This window comes from Bidens hawaiensis, unplaced genomic scaffold, assembly GCF_021521415.1.
Source record: "Bidens hawaiensis isolate Kalapana, Puna unplaced genomic scaffold, B.hawaiensis_p1.1 tig00009567_1, whole genome shotgun sequence".
NCBI lineage: Eukaryota > Viridiplantae > Streptophyta > Magnoliopsida > Asterales > Asteraceae > Bidens > Bidens hawaiensis.
Window position 1 is genome coordinate 416,405 of NW_027491714.1, and position 16,003 is coordinate 432,407.

At 35.8% G+C, this 16,003-nt stretch overlaps 2 protein-coding genes across 3 annotated transcripts; both read left to right on the top strand.

The window, feature by feature from the left end:
* The first annotated feature begins 1,612 nt into the window (after positions 1 to 1,612).
* On the top strand, positions 1,613 to 4,405 carry LOC143532876 (uncharacterized). 2 transcript variants are annotated; one of them, XM_077027797.1, is made up of 5 exons: positions 1,613 to 1,804; positions 3,083 to 3,196; positions 3,511 to 3,607; positions 3,736 to 3,822; positions 4,074 to 4,405. In XM_077027797.1, exons 1-5 carry the CDS (start codon positions 1,734 to 1,736, stop codon positions 4,200 to 4,202), a joined length of 498 nt encoding a protein of 165 aa, XP_076883912.1. In that variant the 5' UTR covers positions 1,613 to 1,733; the 3' UTR covers positions 4,203 to 4,405. The 2 variants fall into 2 exon arrangements, with proteins under 2 accessions (XP_076883912.1, XP_076883911.1); XM_077027796.1 differs by having other exon boundaries at positions 1,616 to 1,803; positions 3,079 to 3,196.
* A 1,342-nt stretch (positions 4,406 to 5,747) lies between these two features.
* LOC143532885 (serine/threonine-protein kinase/endoribonuclease IRE1b-like) lies at positions 5,748 to 15,865 on the top strand. Its single transcript, XM_077027804.1, has 6 exons — positions 5,748 to 5,916; positions 9,503 to 9,734; positions 9,847 to 11,150; positions 11,235 to 11,410; positions 12,106 to 12,352; positions 15,268 to 15,865. Exons 1-6 carry the CDS (start codon positions 5,774 to 5,776, stop codon positions 15,716 to 15,718), a joined length of 2,553 nt encoding a protein of 850 aa, XP_076883919.1. The 5' UTR covers positions 5,748 to 5,773; the 3' UTR covers positions 15,719 to 15,865.
* Positions 15,866 to 16,003: the final 138 nt, after the last annotated feature.

Consider the following 16,003-nt stretch of genomic DNA (forward strand, 5'->3'; position numbering starts at 1 on the left):
GTAGAGTATATTGAAAAGATAAAGATTAATAGAACATACTGGATTAAAGATATTGGATTCTTTGCAGACTTAAAGTCATGGAGGTAGGTGGTGATGGTAGGAGAAAACAGAGGTGGTTGGATGGAGGTGAAAGTGTTTGAACTTTGAATATTGGGTTGGAAGTAATGGATGCTAGTTTATTAAGGCTATATGTAATAGAGTGGCTATAAAATGAGGCGTTTTGCGTCATGTGGCGCCCAATCAGCAAATGATAGGTTTTTGTTTTTCGGGTGTAATGGTATTGTAGCCTTTTATATATATATATATATATAAACCACACACAAACAATTATAATAATACTTAAAACATAAACCAACTGAGCGAGAAGCTTTCTTCGGCCCCCACATTTTGCACCCTTTATCGCCTGAGGGGCGGTGTTTAAAAGACAAATCGCCCCAATTTGCCCAATTTTCTCGCCCACTACGATGAGCCTTAGTGGAAGGAGGAAGTGAGCGTGGGTCCTCTAGGCTTTCTTATTATTAAATCATTAAAAATGTGATGTCATATAAAAAATGCCACATCATAAAAAAAACTTATGGAGTTATTGTTCCGTTAGTTCGGGAGTGCCAGAAGAAAATAAGGTGAACGTTGGGAGTGGTAGGAGACAAATCATTAATTGGGAGTGTTATTAACGAATGAGTAAAATGTGAGAATATTAAAAACCGATATCCTTAAAAATAAAACACTATATATACGGAGTAACATATATGTGTTAAAGAGACATCTGACTGTAAATGTTGGGTTGATGGAGGATTTAGTTAGGTAATTATGTCCTACATTGCATTTCAATCGACTAGCTTATGTAAAATCTAGTATCGAATGCAAGGCTTGGACATCATTCTCCTAAGCACTAGTTTGTTCTTCACCTTCGATACAAACACACCGTCACCGATGCCTTTTGGTGGTTTTTTCCTCGTTCTATAAAACATCCACCTTAAGTAACGATTAACGAACCCATCGTCAGATCTGTTTGGGGTTAGGCTTCTGATGAAAGGGAGAGGGAGGTCATGGTGTCGAAGAAGACGATGGTTGTGGGTTGGGTTAAATTATAATGAAATAAATAATATAAAATATTTAAATTATTTTAAATTTTTTTAAACAAATAGATCAATTTACCCTCATGTGCGAGGCACATGCCATGGCTTAATGAAGAAAAGTAATTTGGTTAAGGTCAAAGGACAAACGTTGTATCATTTCGAAACGTAAAGTACAAAACAAGTCAAGTTTAAATATAAGGGACGACGAGTGAAATCAAGTACAAACATAAATAATAATCTGTGTAATTCTATCTTATGAAAAAATAACAAAATAATATATATTGTTTTATACATAAATTGTAACTGAAAAAAATCATAAAAGTAATTATAAATATATGAAAACTAACTACTAAATAGTTAACGAGTCGAGCTCGAACCTAAAAAAATACTCACAAACAAGCTCGAACTCCATATAAGTTAAGCGAGCTAATCTCAAGCATAGTAGAGTTGGAGTCGTTTGCACCCGATTAATCAATTATCAAAACATACGGAAAATAATTTATTCACATTTCTTTTCTTGTTGTTAACAAAACAAGCATCGATTTCATCGACCGAAATAAATAATAGTAAACTCTGTGTCACAAACAAATTCTCCATTTACATCTGTGTTGTGTTGTGTTGCTAATAATTTAATTTGAAGAAGAAGAAGAAGAAGTGATGTCGTCTTCTGCACTATCCAATTCGTCGATCCTTTTACCCAACAACCCATTTTCATTTTCATCATCTGGTATTTTTCATTTTTTCCATTATTATTGTTATTGTTTCATATTGTTTGTATTATCCGTAGATTGCTTTGCTTTGCTTAACTTTAGAAGCCCTACGTATTAGTATTGCTAGGGATCACCATTTTTAAACAAATACCGGTACCCACCCAACACAATCGGTACATGTACTATGATACTCGATTTTCAAGTATTCGGTACCAGATTTTTCAGTATTTTTAATGGTACCAGTACTAGTACTTGATTTTCAAGTTTATGGTACCCGATATTTTAGTATTTTTAATGGTACTGGTACTGATTTTCGATATTGGTACCATTCGCTTTCGGTATCTTTCGAAATTTTTAGTTAAGGAGTATTTTAATCAATGGTACTGATCGCTTGGTAACGATTGATACTATCGATACCGGTACTTGATTTTCAAGTCTTCGGTATTGGTACCGGTATTTTTCAGTTCTGTTACTGATTGGTACCGAAACCGAAAAAATAATTCGGTATATGGTTTGGCTCATTTTTGGTATCGGTATTTTTCGGTACGGTACTAATCTCATCCCTAGCTCGATTCGATTTTTTAATGAGTATTACTGCCATTTGCTACATCTGCTTTTGATTCCAGTTTCTGAACTTTTAGGGCCAAAATAATGGAATTACTAATTTTTTGCAAAGTTGAAACTTTTAGGGGTGTAAACGAGCCGAGCCGCTCGTGTGCTCTTGAGATCGGCTCATTAAAAATCTTTATCGAGCTGAGCTTAAACGAGCTGGAATCCGGATTCGGGTTTTTATTAGGGCTTATTTAAACCACCTCATACCTGGCTCATTGCCATCCTAGTCGTAGTTAACTCTTGTCTCTTGGAAACGAAAAGGCGATGCATCATTGGCTTGAACCCTGTACCCAACTATTTTTTTTAATTGTATAGTCTTCTCGGTTTAAACGAGTTCAAGATTTTATTAAGGCTTATTTAATAGACGAGTTCGAGCCTAAACGAGCTTTTTATATATAAAATTTTTATTTAATATATTTATATAATGGTGAATGAAATTTATCCCGTTTACATTACCTTAAATGTCAAGTAGGTTGTGGGTATGGCACATGAGCTGAAAAGTAAAAAAGAATAGTGTAATTCTCAAAATGGTACATAATTTGTTTCAAGTTAAGCTAGTGTCATCTTATACACAATACATTATACATAACTGCATTGTTAGTATTCATAACACATTCTTCGTTTATTTACTTTGAACAAGGTTTTTATTTTATTTTTTTTTTCGTGTGAAATCAATCTAGGTTCTTCTATAAAGAAACATGGCCAGGGTATCACCAAATTCTCGTTTGGGCAAAGTCACACAAGCAATCTAAAATCGATGACGCCCAAACAGACTCTCTCGGTCAAAGCAGGATACAGGTGAGTGTTACATGCAACTTGTATGCTTTACCAAATTCAAGACCAGTGTTTTGTTTCTCAAGATGTTGATTTCAACCATATTTTACTTGTGAACGGGTTGATTAAAAGTTTCCATATTGGGAATACACGATTTATAACGTCGATTAATATCGAGAAAACACGATTTAATGCATAACTAAAACATCATATTAGTATTGGAAAATATGCATTTTGCTAAGTGAGTTAATTTGTCATCTCATGTTTTTATATTCATTAACAGTTTCCATATTGAGAAAACACGATTTATAACGTCGATTACTATTTTGTATATTCAGTGATGATGGAAGATCGAATAACGGGAGTGCCTTCGTTGGTGGCTTTGTTCTAGGGGGGTTGCTTTTTGGCACACTTGGTTGCATATACGCCCCTCAGGTTTATTAGTAAATTAATATGCATTTATTTCTGTATATTATATAAAAATGTTAATTCATTTATCATTATTGTTTCATGTTTTGAGCTTTTTACTCAATCATGCATGATTATTATGTATTTGTAAACAGATAAGCAAGGCGCTAGCTGGAACCGACAAAAAGGAGTTGCTTAAGAAGCTGCCTAATTTCATTTACGATGAAGAAAAAGCTTTGGAGGTACACATTTTTCATAATATGCAAGTCAAGTTCTTTATGAGTCAATATAATCTTTATTAATAAACAATTTTGACCCGAACATGTTTCGACCCGTTACCTGACCCGACCCGCTTGTCAGTCTTGTGTTTGACCAATAATCTTGCTTTGTAACCCAAAAAAAAGAGAGAACTTTCCTTTCCTTTTCTTTTATTTAAAGCAACCCTTATATTATAGATTCTTGCGAACATTTATTTTTTATACTTTTATTGTAGAAAACACGTCAAAAATTGGCGCAGAAGATAGCAGAGCTGAACTCTGCTATCGATGATGTATCATCTCAGTTGAAATCAGATGACGTTAGCAACGGTGTTGTTCCTGATGAAACCGAAGCTCTCACCTAAGACTCGTGTGTTCTTGTTGTCGGGACTTTTATAAATGTTGAATGTTGGTAACAAATATGTTGTTTTCTGGTTTATACTTTCAGATGTTACATATTTACATTGGTGGCACTGTGGTAGAGCTTGTAACGGGCCATCTTCGCATTCGGCTCATGATTTAACTGAATGTTTTAATCATGATGTTTATGAACTTGTTTTTATATAAACTTCTCTTCTCTTATCTTTACTTATCATTTACTTTTGTTTTTGGTATTTGTTTCAAGAGCGTAGCGAGGGCACACACAAATATTCTTTTGGTATAAGCTCATTTTAATCTGAACTTGTGTTGACCCGTTAGATGGTCCGATCTGACCTGCTAGACTTACAGTTTTTATAATCTTTCTTCAACTTTGTTGGATACATAGTAAGTATTATAATAGATCAAATCAGTAACTACATTAGTACTAATATGTTAATGTTGTGTATCGTGATATTAACTTTGGGATAATATGACACAAATACAAAACTAAAAGCCATTAACTTAACCAAAACTTAAAGAATTGAATCTATAAGAAAGAAACATTCAGGGTATTTTGCATATCAGGAAATGTTTTGTTATATTAAAATGATGGTTCTTAAAGTTTTGTGATTTGCACTTCGCCCATGAAAGTTGAAGAGTATCCTTATCCTATAATATATATAGAAGCCGTCATCTTCTTTTTGAACATTGAACAAACCAAGTTTTTGTACACACATTTTAATTGATTTGTTGCTCTAGAAACAAACATTTGTATACAAGAAATCCATATCACACTCACTAGTTCGTCCGGGTTAATCTCTCTTTCGTGGCTTTCCACACGTTGCTTCATTGTATCTTGGAATCCAATTCGTTAAAACCCATGACACGCAAGTCGAATGACTGAATAAGGAGAAATTGGTTTAAGGATTGAGAGCACTGTCTTGAAACAATAACGTGTAAATAGGGCTGTAAGCGAACCGAATGTCTGGTGGACGTTGTCCGTTCGACATGAAGTTCGTTTATGTTTGTCCGTCTAATTAACGCACTGGACATGAACAAAAAGATTTAGTTTCGAAAGCTTAACGGGCAAACGTACATGGATAGAGGTCACGTTCGTTCAATAGTGTTCGCGAACGTTCGGTAACGTCCGTCCGATTATGTCTGATAACGTTTGTTTAATAAACGAACCTGATATGTTTTGGTTAATCTGTTTCCGTAACCGGTTTATAATTTTCTCCACCAAAACCGTTCCAAACCAGTTAAGCGAACCGAAACCGGGCAAAAACCGAACCGAAAACAATCAAAACCCAAACCCAAACCGATCGTAACCTGGTCAAAAAACCGATTTCTACTTAAACCGGCTTTAACTTTTGTTGACCAAACCGAACTAGTTTCAACCAAACTTGTTTTGAGTTTTTAACCGGCATTTTTACCTCTATAAAGGACTAGTTATGTACTTAATACAAAGTAATTCATTAATTAATTCATACGTTTCTTTTGTTGTTTTCACCATAAAATATTTATTATTATTAACTTAAATGTTGAAAATGTTGAAGAAGCTAATTCATCTAAACGAATGATGCGAGGACCATTGATTTCACTATTACGTCTTCTAGCCGTGATTCCGGCGGCTATCGGAAGCTTTCCGATCACGGCACCCACCTCCGGCGGCTCTGTTCTCGATCGCTTTCAGCTTCCGGTGAAGATCAGCTCCACGCCGTAAGTTTTTCGAGTCAATTTGAAGGTGTTTTGGATTGTTAGGGTTAGGGTTAGGGTTAGGGTTAGGGTTTTGGTGGTAGATCGGATTAGTGGATTGAAGTTGTGTGATTCATTTCATGTTTATTAGCAAACTAGCTGAGCCGCTCATGAGGTACTTGAGATCGGCTGGCTAAAAACTTGAAATCGAGCGGGAGCGGAAACTAGTTCGAGATTTTATTACAGCTCGGTTAATAAACGAGCTCGAGCTCTAGAAGTTGTGTGCTTCGTTTCATGTTAATTAGTAAAGAGCCGAGCCGAGCTGCTCGTGAGATCGGCTGGGTAAAAACTTTAATCGAGCTGAATGGAAACTAGTTCGAGATTTTATTATGACTCGGTTGGTGTATTGTGCTTGAGCGGGCTCGCGAGCTTAAGCTAGCTTTTTTGTTATATGATTTTAATTTAATATACCTTTATTGTAACATTTTTATATATAAAATTAGATAAATAATTTAAGATACTTTTACAGTAACTATTTAAAACGTGCTTAGCTTGGGCTTGTCTAGGCTCGTTTACATCTCTACTTACAATAAACCATTAACACAAGTTAGGTTCTTTATTCAGTTCACTTAAGCCTTGTTAAGAAAAACTTTGAAGTGTAAATCTATTGATCTTTATTCTCTTTAAGGGTAGTAGTAATGCATTTAGTGTTTCAAGTAGCTTTCTTTTGAGGATGAGCCTTGCTAGAATGGTGAAGCTCAGTACCAAGTAGATATATGCAGGTTTATCTCACAATTAATGTCCTAGTAACTAACTAATAGGGGTTGCAGGTTGTTGGATTATTTGAATGTTCTTTAATAAACTAGTTTGACCCCCCCCCCCTCTCCGCGCCCCCCCTTCTATGCTCTGCTACTGGTTGGCTGTTTTATCCCGATCAAAAGAAATAGTATATTGTGACTAGATAAGAAACATTGTTAGAAAGATGTGTAAGAAGTATAAAGTATTGAACTTGTGACTTGGGTATTTATGTAGGCAATGGGGGCAAATATGTCATTTAACATCAGTTATAATCCATAAATCAGAAGGTTTAGTTTGTTAAGCCAATGGAGGGTTTCCAGTGGCTTGGTTTTAGATTGCGCAATGCGCTCCGATGCGTTTTGTCCAAATCTCCAATGCGTGATGCACGTTGCAAGTGCATCATGTATGCGATGCGCTCGTCAATTAAAAAATACCATTAAATTGAAACGTGCTTAAATATGCATAGTTAATTTGCCTAAACAACCTAAATTAATTTGTATCATTTTAAGGTTATGTATATGGTGTTTATTGACCTAGAAAAGGCCTACGACAGTGTGCCACGACAGGTGCTCTGGGAGTGCTTGGAGGGTAGAAGAGTGCCCAGGAAATACATAGAGATAATTATGGATATGTATACCAGGAGTGAAACAAGTGTCCATGCGCCAGTGGGGGATACTGATTTCTTTCCTGTAGAGGTAGGTCTTCACCAGGGGTCAGCGTTGAGCCCGTTTCTTTTTGCAGTAGTCTTGGATGAGTTGTCAAAGTCGATTCAGGGGACTCTCCCGTGGTGCATGATGTTCGCAGACGATATTGTGTTACTTGCTGAGAAAAAACAAGATCTAAACATGAGGCTTGAGGAGTGGCGAACAACCTTAGAGACAAAAGGTTTAACGATTAGCCGATCTAAGACGGAGTACCTCCACTGTGATTTTGGTGGGATAAACGACAATGAAGACGCACAGATCACAATTGAAGGGCAGGTGGTCCCGCAGGTAACGAAGTTCAAGTATTTAGGATCATTTGTACAGAGCGATGGGGAATTATACAGTGATGTGACCCACCGAGTTCAGGTAGGATGGTGTAGATGGAAAGCAGCCACAGGTATATTGTGCGACAAGAGTTTCCCGACTAAACTAAAGGGAAAATTCTATAGGGTGGCAGTTAGACCTGCAATGCTATATGGAACAGATTGTTGGGCCATCAAGAAGGCACAAGTGCGGAAGATGGAGGTAGCAGAAATGAGAATGCTACGTTGGATGTGTGGGCACACAAGACTAGACCGAATAAGAAACGTTGTGTTTCGCGAGAGATTAGGGGTGGCGAACATAGCAGACAAGATAAGAGAGTGGAGATTGAGATGGTTTGGACATGTAAAGAGAAGATAGACGACGAATCCTGTAGATCCGTAGAAAACATTACTATAGAGGGGAGGAGGGGTAGAGGACGACCGAAATTGACTTGGGATGAGAGGATTAGGCATGATTTGATAGACCTAAACCTCTCCGAGGACATGGTTGAGGATAGGAATTCGTGGAGAAGTAGAATTTAAGTTAAGGATTTTTAGAGAGAATTGAATACCTTAGGGCTTAGACTTAACTTATTTAGGTCACATACCATAATGGTATTTCCCTTACATATATCATTATTATTATAATTATTATTAGCTTTTTTATAGCTGTTAAACTGTGATCTTATTATTAATATTATTATAATTAGTAGTAGTTTTTATATAACTGTTAAACTTTGATTTCCTTTATTTTGCTTCATACACATGTTCTTAGAGCCGAGGGTCTCTCTGGAAGCCACCTCTTTATTCCTTTGGATAGAGGTACGGTGTGCCTACATCCCACCCTCCCCAGACCCTACTTATAGCTTTGCTGTCGGTGGGATTTTACTGGGCATGATTGATTGATTGATTGATTGATTTAAGGTTATGTAATTCTGGACAGTTATAAATAACTAAACGTTACTTTTGTACCACCAATGCTCCTCCTGTTAAGAATCCATATAAAGCATTTACTAGCTTGTTGAGTCAAACAGATGTATCATTTGGATTAAAAAATGTTAAGTATCATCAGAACCGACCAGCTTGTAAATTGTAACCGGAGGTGAACATTTGTGCCTAATTACTGTACTACTTACCTCAATTGCTGTTCCCAGTTTGAATTTTTGGTTATTTGATTGTTGATATGTTGGTCTGTATATTATGTTGTCCATTCAAGCAGCTGTTGCATTTTTAAGTATTTTACATGGTTTGTCGCATAATTGCTGTTGTGCTCTGACGCCTTTTGAAACCAAGAATAGTGCTGTATGTGTTTATGAAATTGTTATAGTCAACTAATATCACAGTAATTAAAAGCTGAACCTTGAGAGTTGGTGACTTGACTAAAGCAGGACACTTATTTAGTGACGGGATGTGAGAGTTGTTATATGCTACTATATTTAAATGAAAATCTGATATAAAACCAACTCCTCTTGGATTGAATAAATCTGTATGAAGACAAGTTTCAGCCCTGTGTTTTTCTTATTGTACTTGTGTAACTAGCTAGTATGTTAGTAAGCACTTTTAGCCATTTAGCATATTGTTCTTAAAGTTTTTGTGTTTCTCTATGTCAATATGCATTCTTTGGTCTTGGTGCTAACATTATCTTATCTGTATACTTCTGTCACATTTATTAAATTATCTTATTTGTGTACTTTTGTCATACACTTTCAATGTTTATGATAGAAGCTTATAGCACAATATGTGAGCAAATTGCATGACTATCTGTAATGTCATTATAATATCTTGTATGTCTTGTTTGCCATGCAGTAAATACGATGCTATATTGGTGGCTGGTCCAGATGGCACATTATATCAGGTGGATATAAGTTCAGGTACAATCCTCTGGTCTTTCCCATCTGGCACGCAGATATACGATGCGCATCAAACTCTTAATTTGGAGGATGATGAACATAACTCCTCTAGACAGCATAATAAGTTTTATATCGACTGTGGAGATGACTGGCAACTATACGTCCATGGCTTGAGTTCCAAAGCAGAGGTAAGGACTTTCATTGACTTTATACTTGTTACTTTGACCTGTTTGAGATAAAGTCATAAAACTCAACCTAAATTAACTTGGTTTTTATTTTCTTTTTCTTTTGTTATTGCAGAAACTTCCATTTGGCGTTGAAGAATTAATTGGAAGAACGCCACGTGTTTCAGTTGATGGAGTTCTGATAGGGTCTAAAAAGACGACTGTATTCCTTGTTGACCCCCAAACTGGCCGTGTCATTTACACTTTCAAATCAGACGGGGGTCCAAGTTCCGAACGTGGTTCCATAGTTCTCAAAAAAGATGCTGATAAATGGAAGGATCCAACCACTTTTGACTTTGAGCCTGTTGACCATAGTCAATTGCTTTACATCAAGAGGTTTGACTATGAGCTAACTTATTCTTCACCAACAACTGGCAATGTTTTGTGGTATCTGATGTTTGCTGATTTTGAGGCTTCCCGCCAATGCCGTGGTTCTAATAACTTTTTAGGTGGAATTAAAGGGGATGAACATTTGGACGACTTTTGCCAGTCAAATCCACCTGTTTTTCGAGCCCGTGATCCTCGACAATTGGAATTAATTTTCTTGATTAATAACTTAAAAATGCCAATCCGTACTGGTGAAATATTTGCTCTACCTGAACCAGATGATGACCGTAGTTCTTCATCTGGTCCCGCTGCGTTACCAAGCCCCTTAATTTTCAATCCAGAAATACCGCATCAACTTGTTCCTTACGTGCCAATTAATCCTCACGATAAGCATGCAAAAAATGCCACCATCACATCTGAGATTCTTGCAAGTATTCATGTGTGGTTGCATGGTTTTCTGGTTGCATGTCTCTCGTTCTTAATAGCCCTAATTTTCTACTTCTGGAATTTTGGGAGGAGGAAGCAAACCAAAGTAAACGAGTTTATTAACAATACTAAAGTGCAAAATGTGACATCAAAAAAGAAGAAAGCTCGAAAATCTGCTAGCAGTAAGCTCGATGTCAATAACGAAAAGGAAATAATGAACAGGCTTCAGTATGTTGAGATAAGTGAACGTAAAATTGGAAAGTTATTGGTTTCTGTTAAGGAAATTGGCAAGGGGAGTAACGGTACAATTGTATTTGAGGGAGTTTATGATGCTCGACCCGTTGCTGTGAAACGGATTGTAAAGTTGCATCATGATGTTGCTTTAAAAGAGATTCAAAATCTGATTGTTTCTGATCATCATCCTAACATTGTTCGTTGGTATGGTGTGGAGTATGATCAAGATTTTGTTTATATTGCTCTTGAGCGGTGCATTTGTAGTTTACATGATCTAATATTGTCACAAACAAATTCAACCGTTCAGTTGCAACCAGCAATGGAAGTGGTCAAGGATTTTAAGTTATGGAAACCCAATGGGTATCCTTCACCAGAATTGCTGAAAGTAATGAGGTTAGTCATTTTCCCTTTGAATGGAAACTTCTAGAACGTATTAGATATCAATATTTATATTTATTAATGAATTAAACAATGCAGGGATACAGTTAGTGGACTTGCACATTTGCATGAACTTGGTATCATTCATAGAGACTTGAAGCCTCAAAATGTGCTGATACGCAAAGATACTAGCTATATAAATGCAAAGGTTTCTGATATGGGCATTAGCAAGCGCCTACCTTCTGATATGTCTTGGTTAACAAAGAGTACAACAGGCAAGTTTTCTTTGCAGATTTTAAAGATGTTTATTTGAACCTGTTATGATCATGTTAGTTCGTTTATTTGGAGTAGCGGTGCCAATCGTGTCTGGTTGACGGGTTGAACTGTTCAACCAAACATGACCCGTGTATTTTATTTGTGTGAAAAGCATCAACCCTAATCTGGACTCAAAAGTTACAATTGTGTGGTCTGCACATGGCCCTTTTAACCCAGTTATCTATATGTATAAAACGGGTTGGCGGGTAGTAATCAAGTTGTTAAGGTGTTAATATGGTTGGTGGGTTGTAATAAATGGGTTAAGGGGGATAGCGGGTAGACTTTTTATTAAACTGGTTGGCGGGTCGGCCTATTTAAATTAAAGGTGCTAAAAAGTCAACCCGAAAACGACTCATTTAATTGAAATGGTAAACTTGCACATGACCCGTTTGTTAACAAATAACAAGTCAGATGTGACAACCCAAAACCTGTTAATTTTCATGTCGTTTTTCCGATTGTGTCGCCACCCTAATTTTGTGGCTAGCACATGCGTCCCACAAATTGAGATCGATGATGATGAACATTTAAACCCAATTCTATGACGAGGCAAAGTTTAATCATGATGTATTAAATTAAATTGCTTTTTATGCTCTACCATGTGTTCCTTTCATGACATGTTTTTAGGAAGTTAATCATATATAACATTCACGTATAGGTTATGGTAGTTCGGGTTGGCAATCACCCGAGCAACTACGCAATGAACGACAGACACGTGCTGTGGATCTGTTCAGTTTTGGGTGCCTGCTTTTCTTCTGCATCACTGGTGGACGACACCCATTTGGTGACATGCTTGAGCGTGATTTGAACATTGTAAATGACCGCAAAGATCTCTTTTTGGTGGATAATATTCCAGAAGCTTTCCATCTTATCTCTAATCTGTTACATCCCGACCCAGAGTTAAGGTATGGCACTTAGGGGGTGTTTGGGATTCCTTATTTCCACCTCCTTATAACTTATTCTCATAAGTTATAAACCTATTCCCCTCACAACTTTCAATTTTGCCAAACGTCTTATGACTTTTATATGAAAGTTATAAGTCATAAGGAAGTAAAATAAGCAATCCCAAACACCCCCTTACAAAGACCTAAAATATCTTCCAACATCTTACACATTAAAATAATAAAATAAATATAATGATTGAAAAATAATGCTAATAATTATTAAAAAATGAATGCTTTAATTGGGGTAAAGACTCTATAACTAGGGTTATTAATCTAGTCAAGCCGTTCGGGTTACTCGGGGTCTCGGGTCAGGTTTTGGGGTAAAAACTCTTAAGACCGCCTTTATCCGTGACCTTTTGTGGCAGGTTTCCATGATAAATTGAAAAAGAAAAAGAAAAGGAAAAAGAAAAAGAAAAAAATCAATTGACCATCACAACCTGGTCACTGTGACAAGCTTGGGTTGCCATGGGTTGTATGACACATGTCAGCCCATGAGTGGTTGTATGAATTTTCTTTTTTTATTTACCAACAACTAGGTTTATTAATCATTTGATTTTTGTTTAAGTACTTATATTATTTAACCTTTTAAAAAAATATAAAAACACAATCTTCATTAGTTTTTTTTTAACATTTCGATATAATTTTTATTAAACACAGAGTATTTCAATAATATGTATTTTTTTAATATGAGTTGGTAAGTTTTTTTTGTTAAAACTTGCAAATAAGTTATTACGTTCGAAACGAAATTTAATTGTTTAATTTTATAAAATCTAAAAAACAGTATTGTTTAGTTTTTTGAAAATATAGATGTAAACATTTTTATTTTTTATAATAAAAATTATAGAATAAATTAAAATCTAAATAAGATATATGCAATAAAAAATGGTTTGAGTTGGGTTGTTAATGAGAGTGAACATTTGGGTTGGGTTGGATTGGGTTGTGTAAGCGGAAAAGAGAGAAATTAGTTTTTTTTAAAGGTTGGGTTGAGTCATGTTGTGAATAAAGTTAGTCTAGCAGCTTAAATATCTATTTATAAACTTAACGCATCTTTATATCTATCTATAAGAGGGGCATTTTAAGTTACCCAAAAATTAAGAGTTTTTAAGCATTTAATGCATAATGTACAAGTGTACAACCCTAAAATGATGGTAAATTGGTCTTTCAAACACTAAGTACACTTCAATTTTCTTATCTTAACAAAATTTTGGTTAGTTAAATAGTAATTACATTTTTCCCTTTATTTAAAACCAACAACCTCCACGATTTTTAAAATGTCGTAACTTTTTTCACACGTTAATACATTTTAGAAAATTATATCATAAAAACAAGCATTTGTTCTCTTTAATTTGAGTATACTATTGTTATGGTTTTCTTACCTTTTTTAAAAAATGTTATATCACATGATTCTCAGTGTCTAACCAAACCACTAACAGATGAAAATAACCGAAATCAACCATAAACCGAATTAACTGAATCGTTTATCAGTTTTTTTGCCCCCTCTGTTGACTGAAATTAACGAAACCGAAATGAACCATTCATATTTCATATATTTCTATCTTTTATAAGTTATTCCTCCATTTCATGCTGTATACCTCCGTTTTATGTTTTTATACCTCCATTCATGCATTTATGTCATCATTTTATGTATTTATAAGCAAAAATTTAGCTCAGGTTTGGGTTTGGTTATTAACCGAATCGAAATGAGAACGGACAATCGAAATGAATAAACCTAACAAGTTAACTAAAACCAGTTGGCTGATTAAATTGATTGACCGATTGGCCTATATCCGTACCGAACTGTGTACGCGTCTGGCAGCGTTTGTGTTCCCCGACGCATTGCGCGCGTTTTAGTAAAAGTATATGCATTTAAGTCTCTTTCAGGTAATGCAATATAGTAGGATAGAAGACGAAACCTTGTATCGCCCCTACACCATATGCTGGATTTCCTTACTTAAACATGGTTCTGAAAATTTCTAAAAAATCACTGAAATTACGTAATTGCTAATATGGGTTTATCATCATCATCATCATCATCGTACTCAGTATATCCCACCAATAGCAATGCTATGGTAGGGTCTGAGGAGGGTAAGATGTAGACAGCCTTACCTCTATCCCATAGGGATAGAGAGGCTGCTTCCGGTGAGACCCCCGGCTCGATAGTAGTTTTGAATCAAGCCTTGGACATAAGACACATAACACTCAATCATCGGGACACCGGCTGATTGGTGCATGTGCCCTTGTCTATCGGCTATCAACGCCACCACATGATGCCTGATTAACCTTCCGCCACTTTTAACGTTATTTTCACGTAATTAGTAAAATAACGTCAAAATTAGTGCAATTTGGATGATACCTAGCCTTTTGGATGTCTAGCTTTTTTTGGATGATACCTAGCCTCGAACATGTAATCTTTTGATTTCAAGTGGAACTTGAATACCAACGAACCACAAATTAGGTTTGGTGGGTTTATGTCTAGCTGATATAATCAGTCCTCACTCCAGTATCTTCTAAAGCCATATTAACAATTATGTAATTTCCGGTTTTTGTTTGAAAATATTTAGAACCGTGTTTAAGTAAGGAAATCCCATAGATGGTGTAAAGGCAATACAAGGTATTGTCTTCTTCTATCTGACTATATTGCATTACCTGAAAGAGACTTGTATACATATACTTGCATAAAAAGATGCATTAGGTATTGGTCGCGGTCATACATAGTCTTTACCCCGATTAAATCATCATTTCTTTCATTTTTTAGCATTATATTTAATTCATTTTAGTTTATTTGAAACAACATTTCCCCTGTTTTGTGATTTCAAATTTTTTCTTTCTTTTCTGTTTTACACATTAAGATATTATATTGGTTAATGTTGTTGCAGACCAAAAGCCGCAAAAGTACCCCACCACCCTCTATTTTGGGATCCCGAGATGCGTCTCTCGTTCCTCCGAGACGCAAGTGATCGTGTAGAATTGGAAGACCGTGAGACGGATTCTGATCTTTTGAAAGCACTAGAAAACATCGGCACAACTGGTTTAGGTGGTAAGTGGGATGATAAGTTGGATTACATCCTCCTCAGTGATATTGGGCGTTACAGAAAGTACAAGTATGATAGCGTTCGTGACTTGTTACGGGTCATAAGAAACAAATTGAATCACTACAGGGAGCTCCCTAAAGAAATCCGAGATGTGTTGGGGCCTGTTCCAACAGGATTCGAGAGCTATTTTAGTAGCCGGTTCCCGAAGCTTGTCATGGAAGTATACAAAGTGTTGCAAGAATATTGTGGGGAGGAAGAATTTCTTCACAAGTATTATAGACAAAACTTAGCTTAGTTTTAAGTTAAATGTGTGTTTATGTCAGCAAAATGTAAGATGGTGTACATAATTGTAATTTGAATTTATCATAGAAAACTAATACAGATATCCAAGTTTGACTTCACAAGTCAGCACTTTGACTTTTTAGGTCAAACCTGCTTTGTACGCAAATTAATTGGTCAAACTTGCTTTGACTTATGTGTAATCGTGTGCTACATAATTTATATAACTGGTATCGACGGTAAATCCCATTATGTGTTATCGTGTGCAATAGAATAGAATTGATATAACTGGACTGAACAA

Coding starts and splice junctions, on each gene's coding strand:
- LOC143532885 (XM_077027804.1), top strand. CDS start 5,774: ATGATGCGAGGACCATTGATTTCACTATTACGTCTTCTAGCCGTGATT. Junction 11,151..11,234: donor GAATTGCTGAAAGTAATGAG/GTTAGTCATTTT, acceptor TAAACAATGCAG/GGATACAGTTAGTGGACTTG. Junction 12,353..15,267: donor CATCCCGACCCAGAGTTAAG/GTATGGCACTTA, acceptor ATGTTGTTGCAG/ACCAAAAGCCGCAAAAGTAC.
- LOC143532876 (XM_077027796.1), top strand. CDS start 1,734: ATGTCGTCTTCTGCACTATCCAATTCGTCGATCCTTTTACCCAACAAC. Junction 3,197..3,510: donor TCGGTCAAAGCAGGATACAG/GTGAGTGTTACA, acceptor TTGTATATTCAG/TGATGATGGAAGATCGAATA. Junction 3,608..3,735: donor GTTGCATATACGCCCCTCAG/GTTTATTAGTAA, acceptor ATTTGTAAACAG/ATAAGCAAGGCGCTAGCTGG.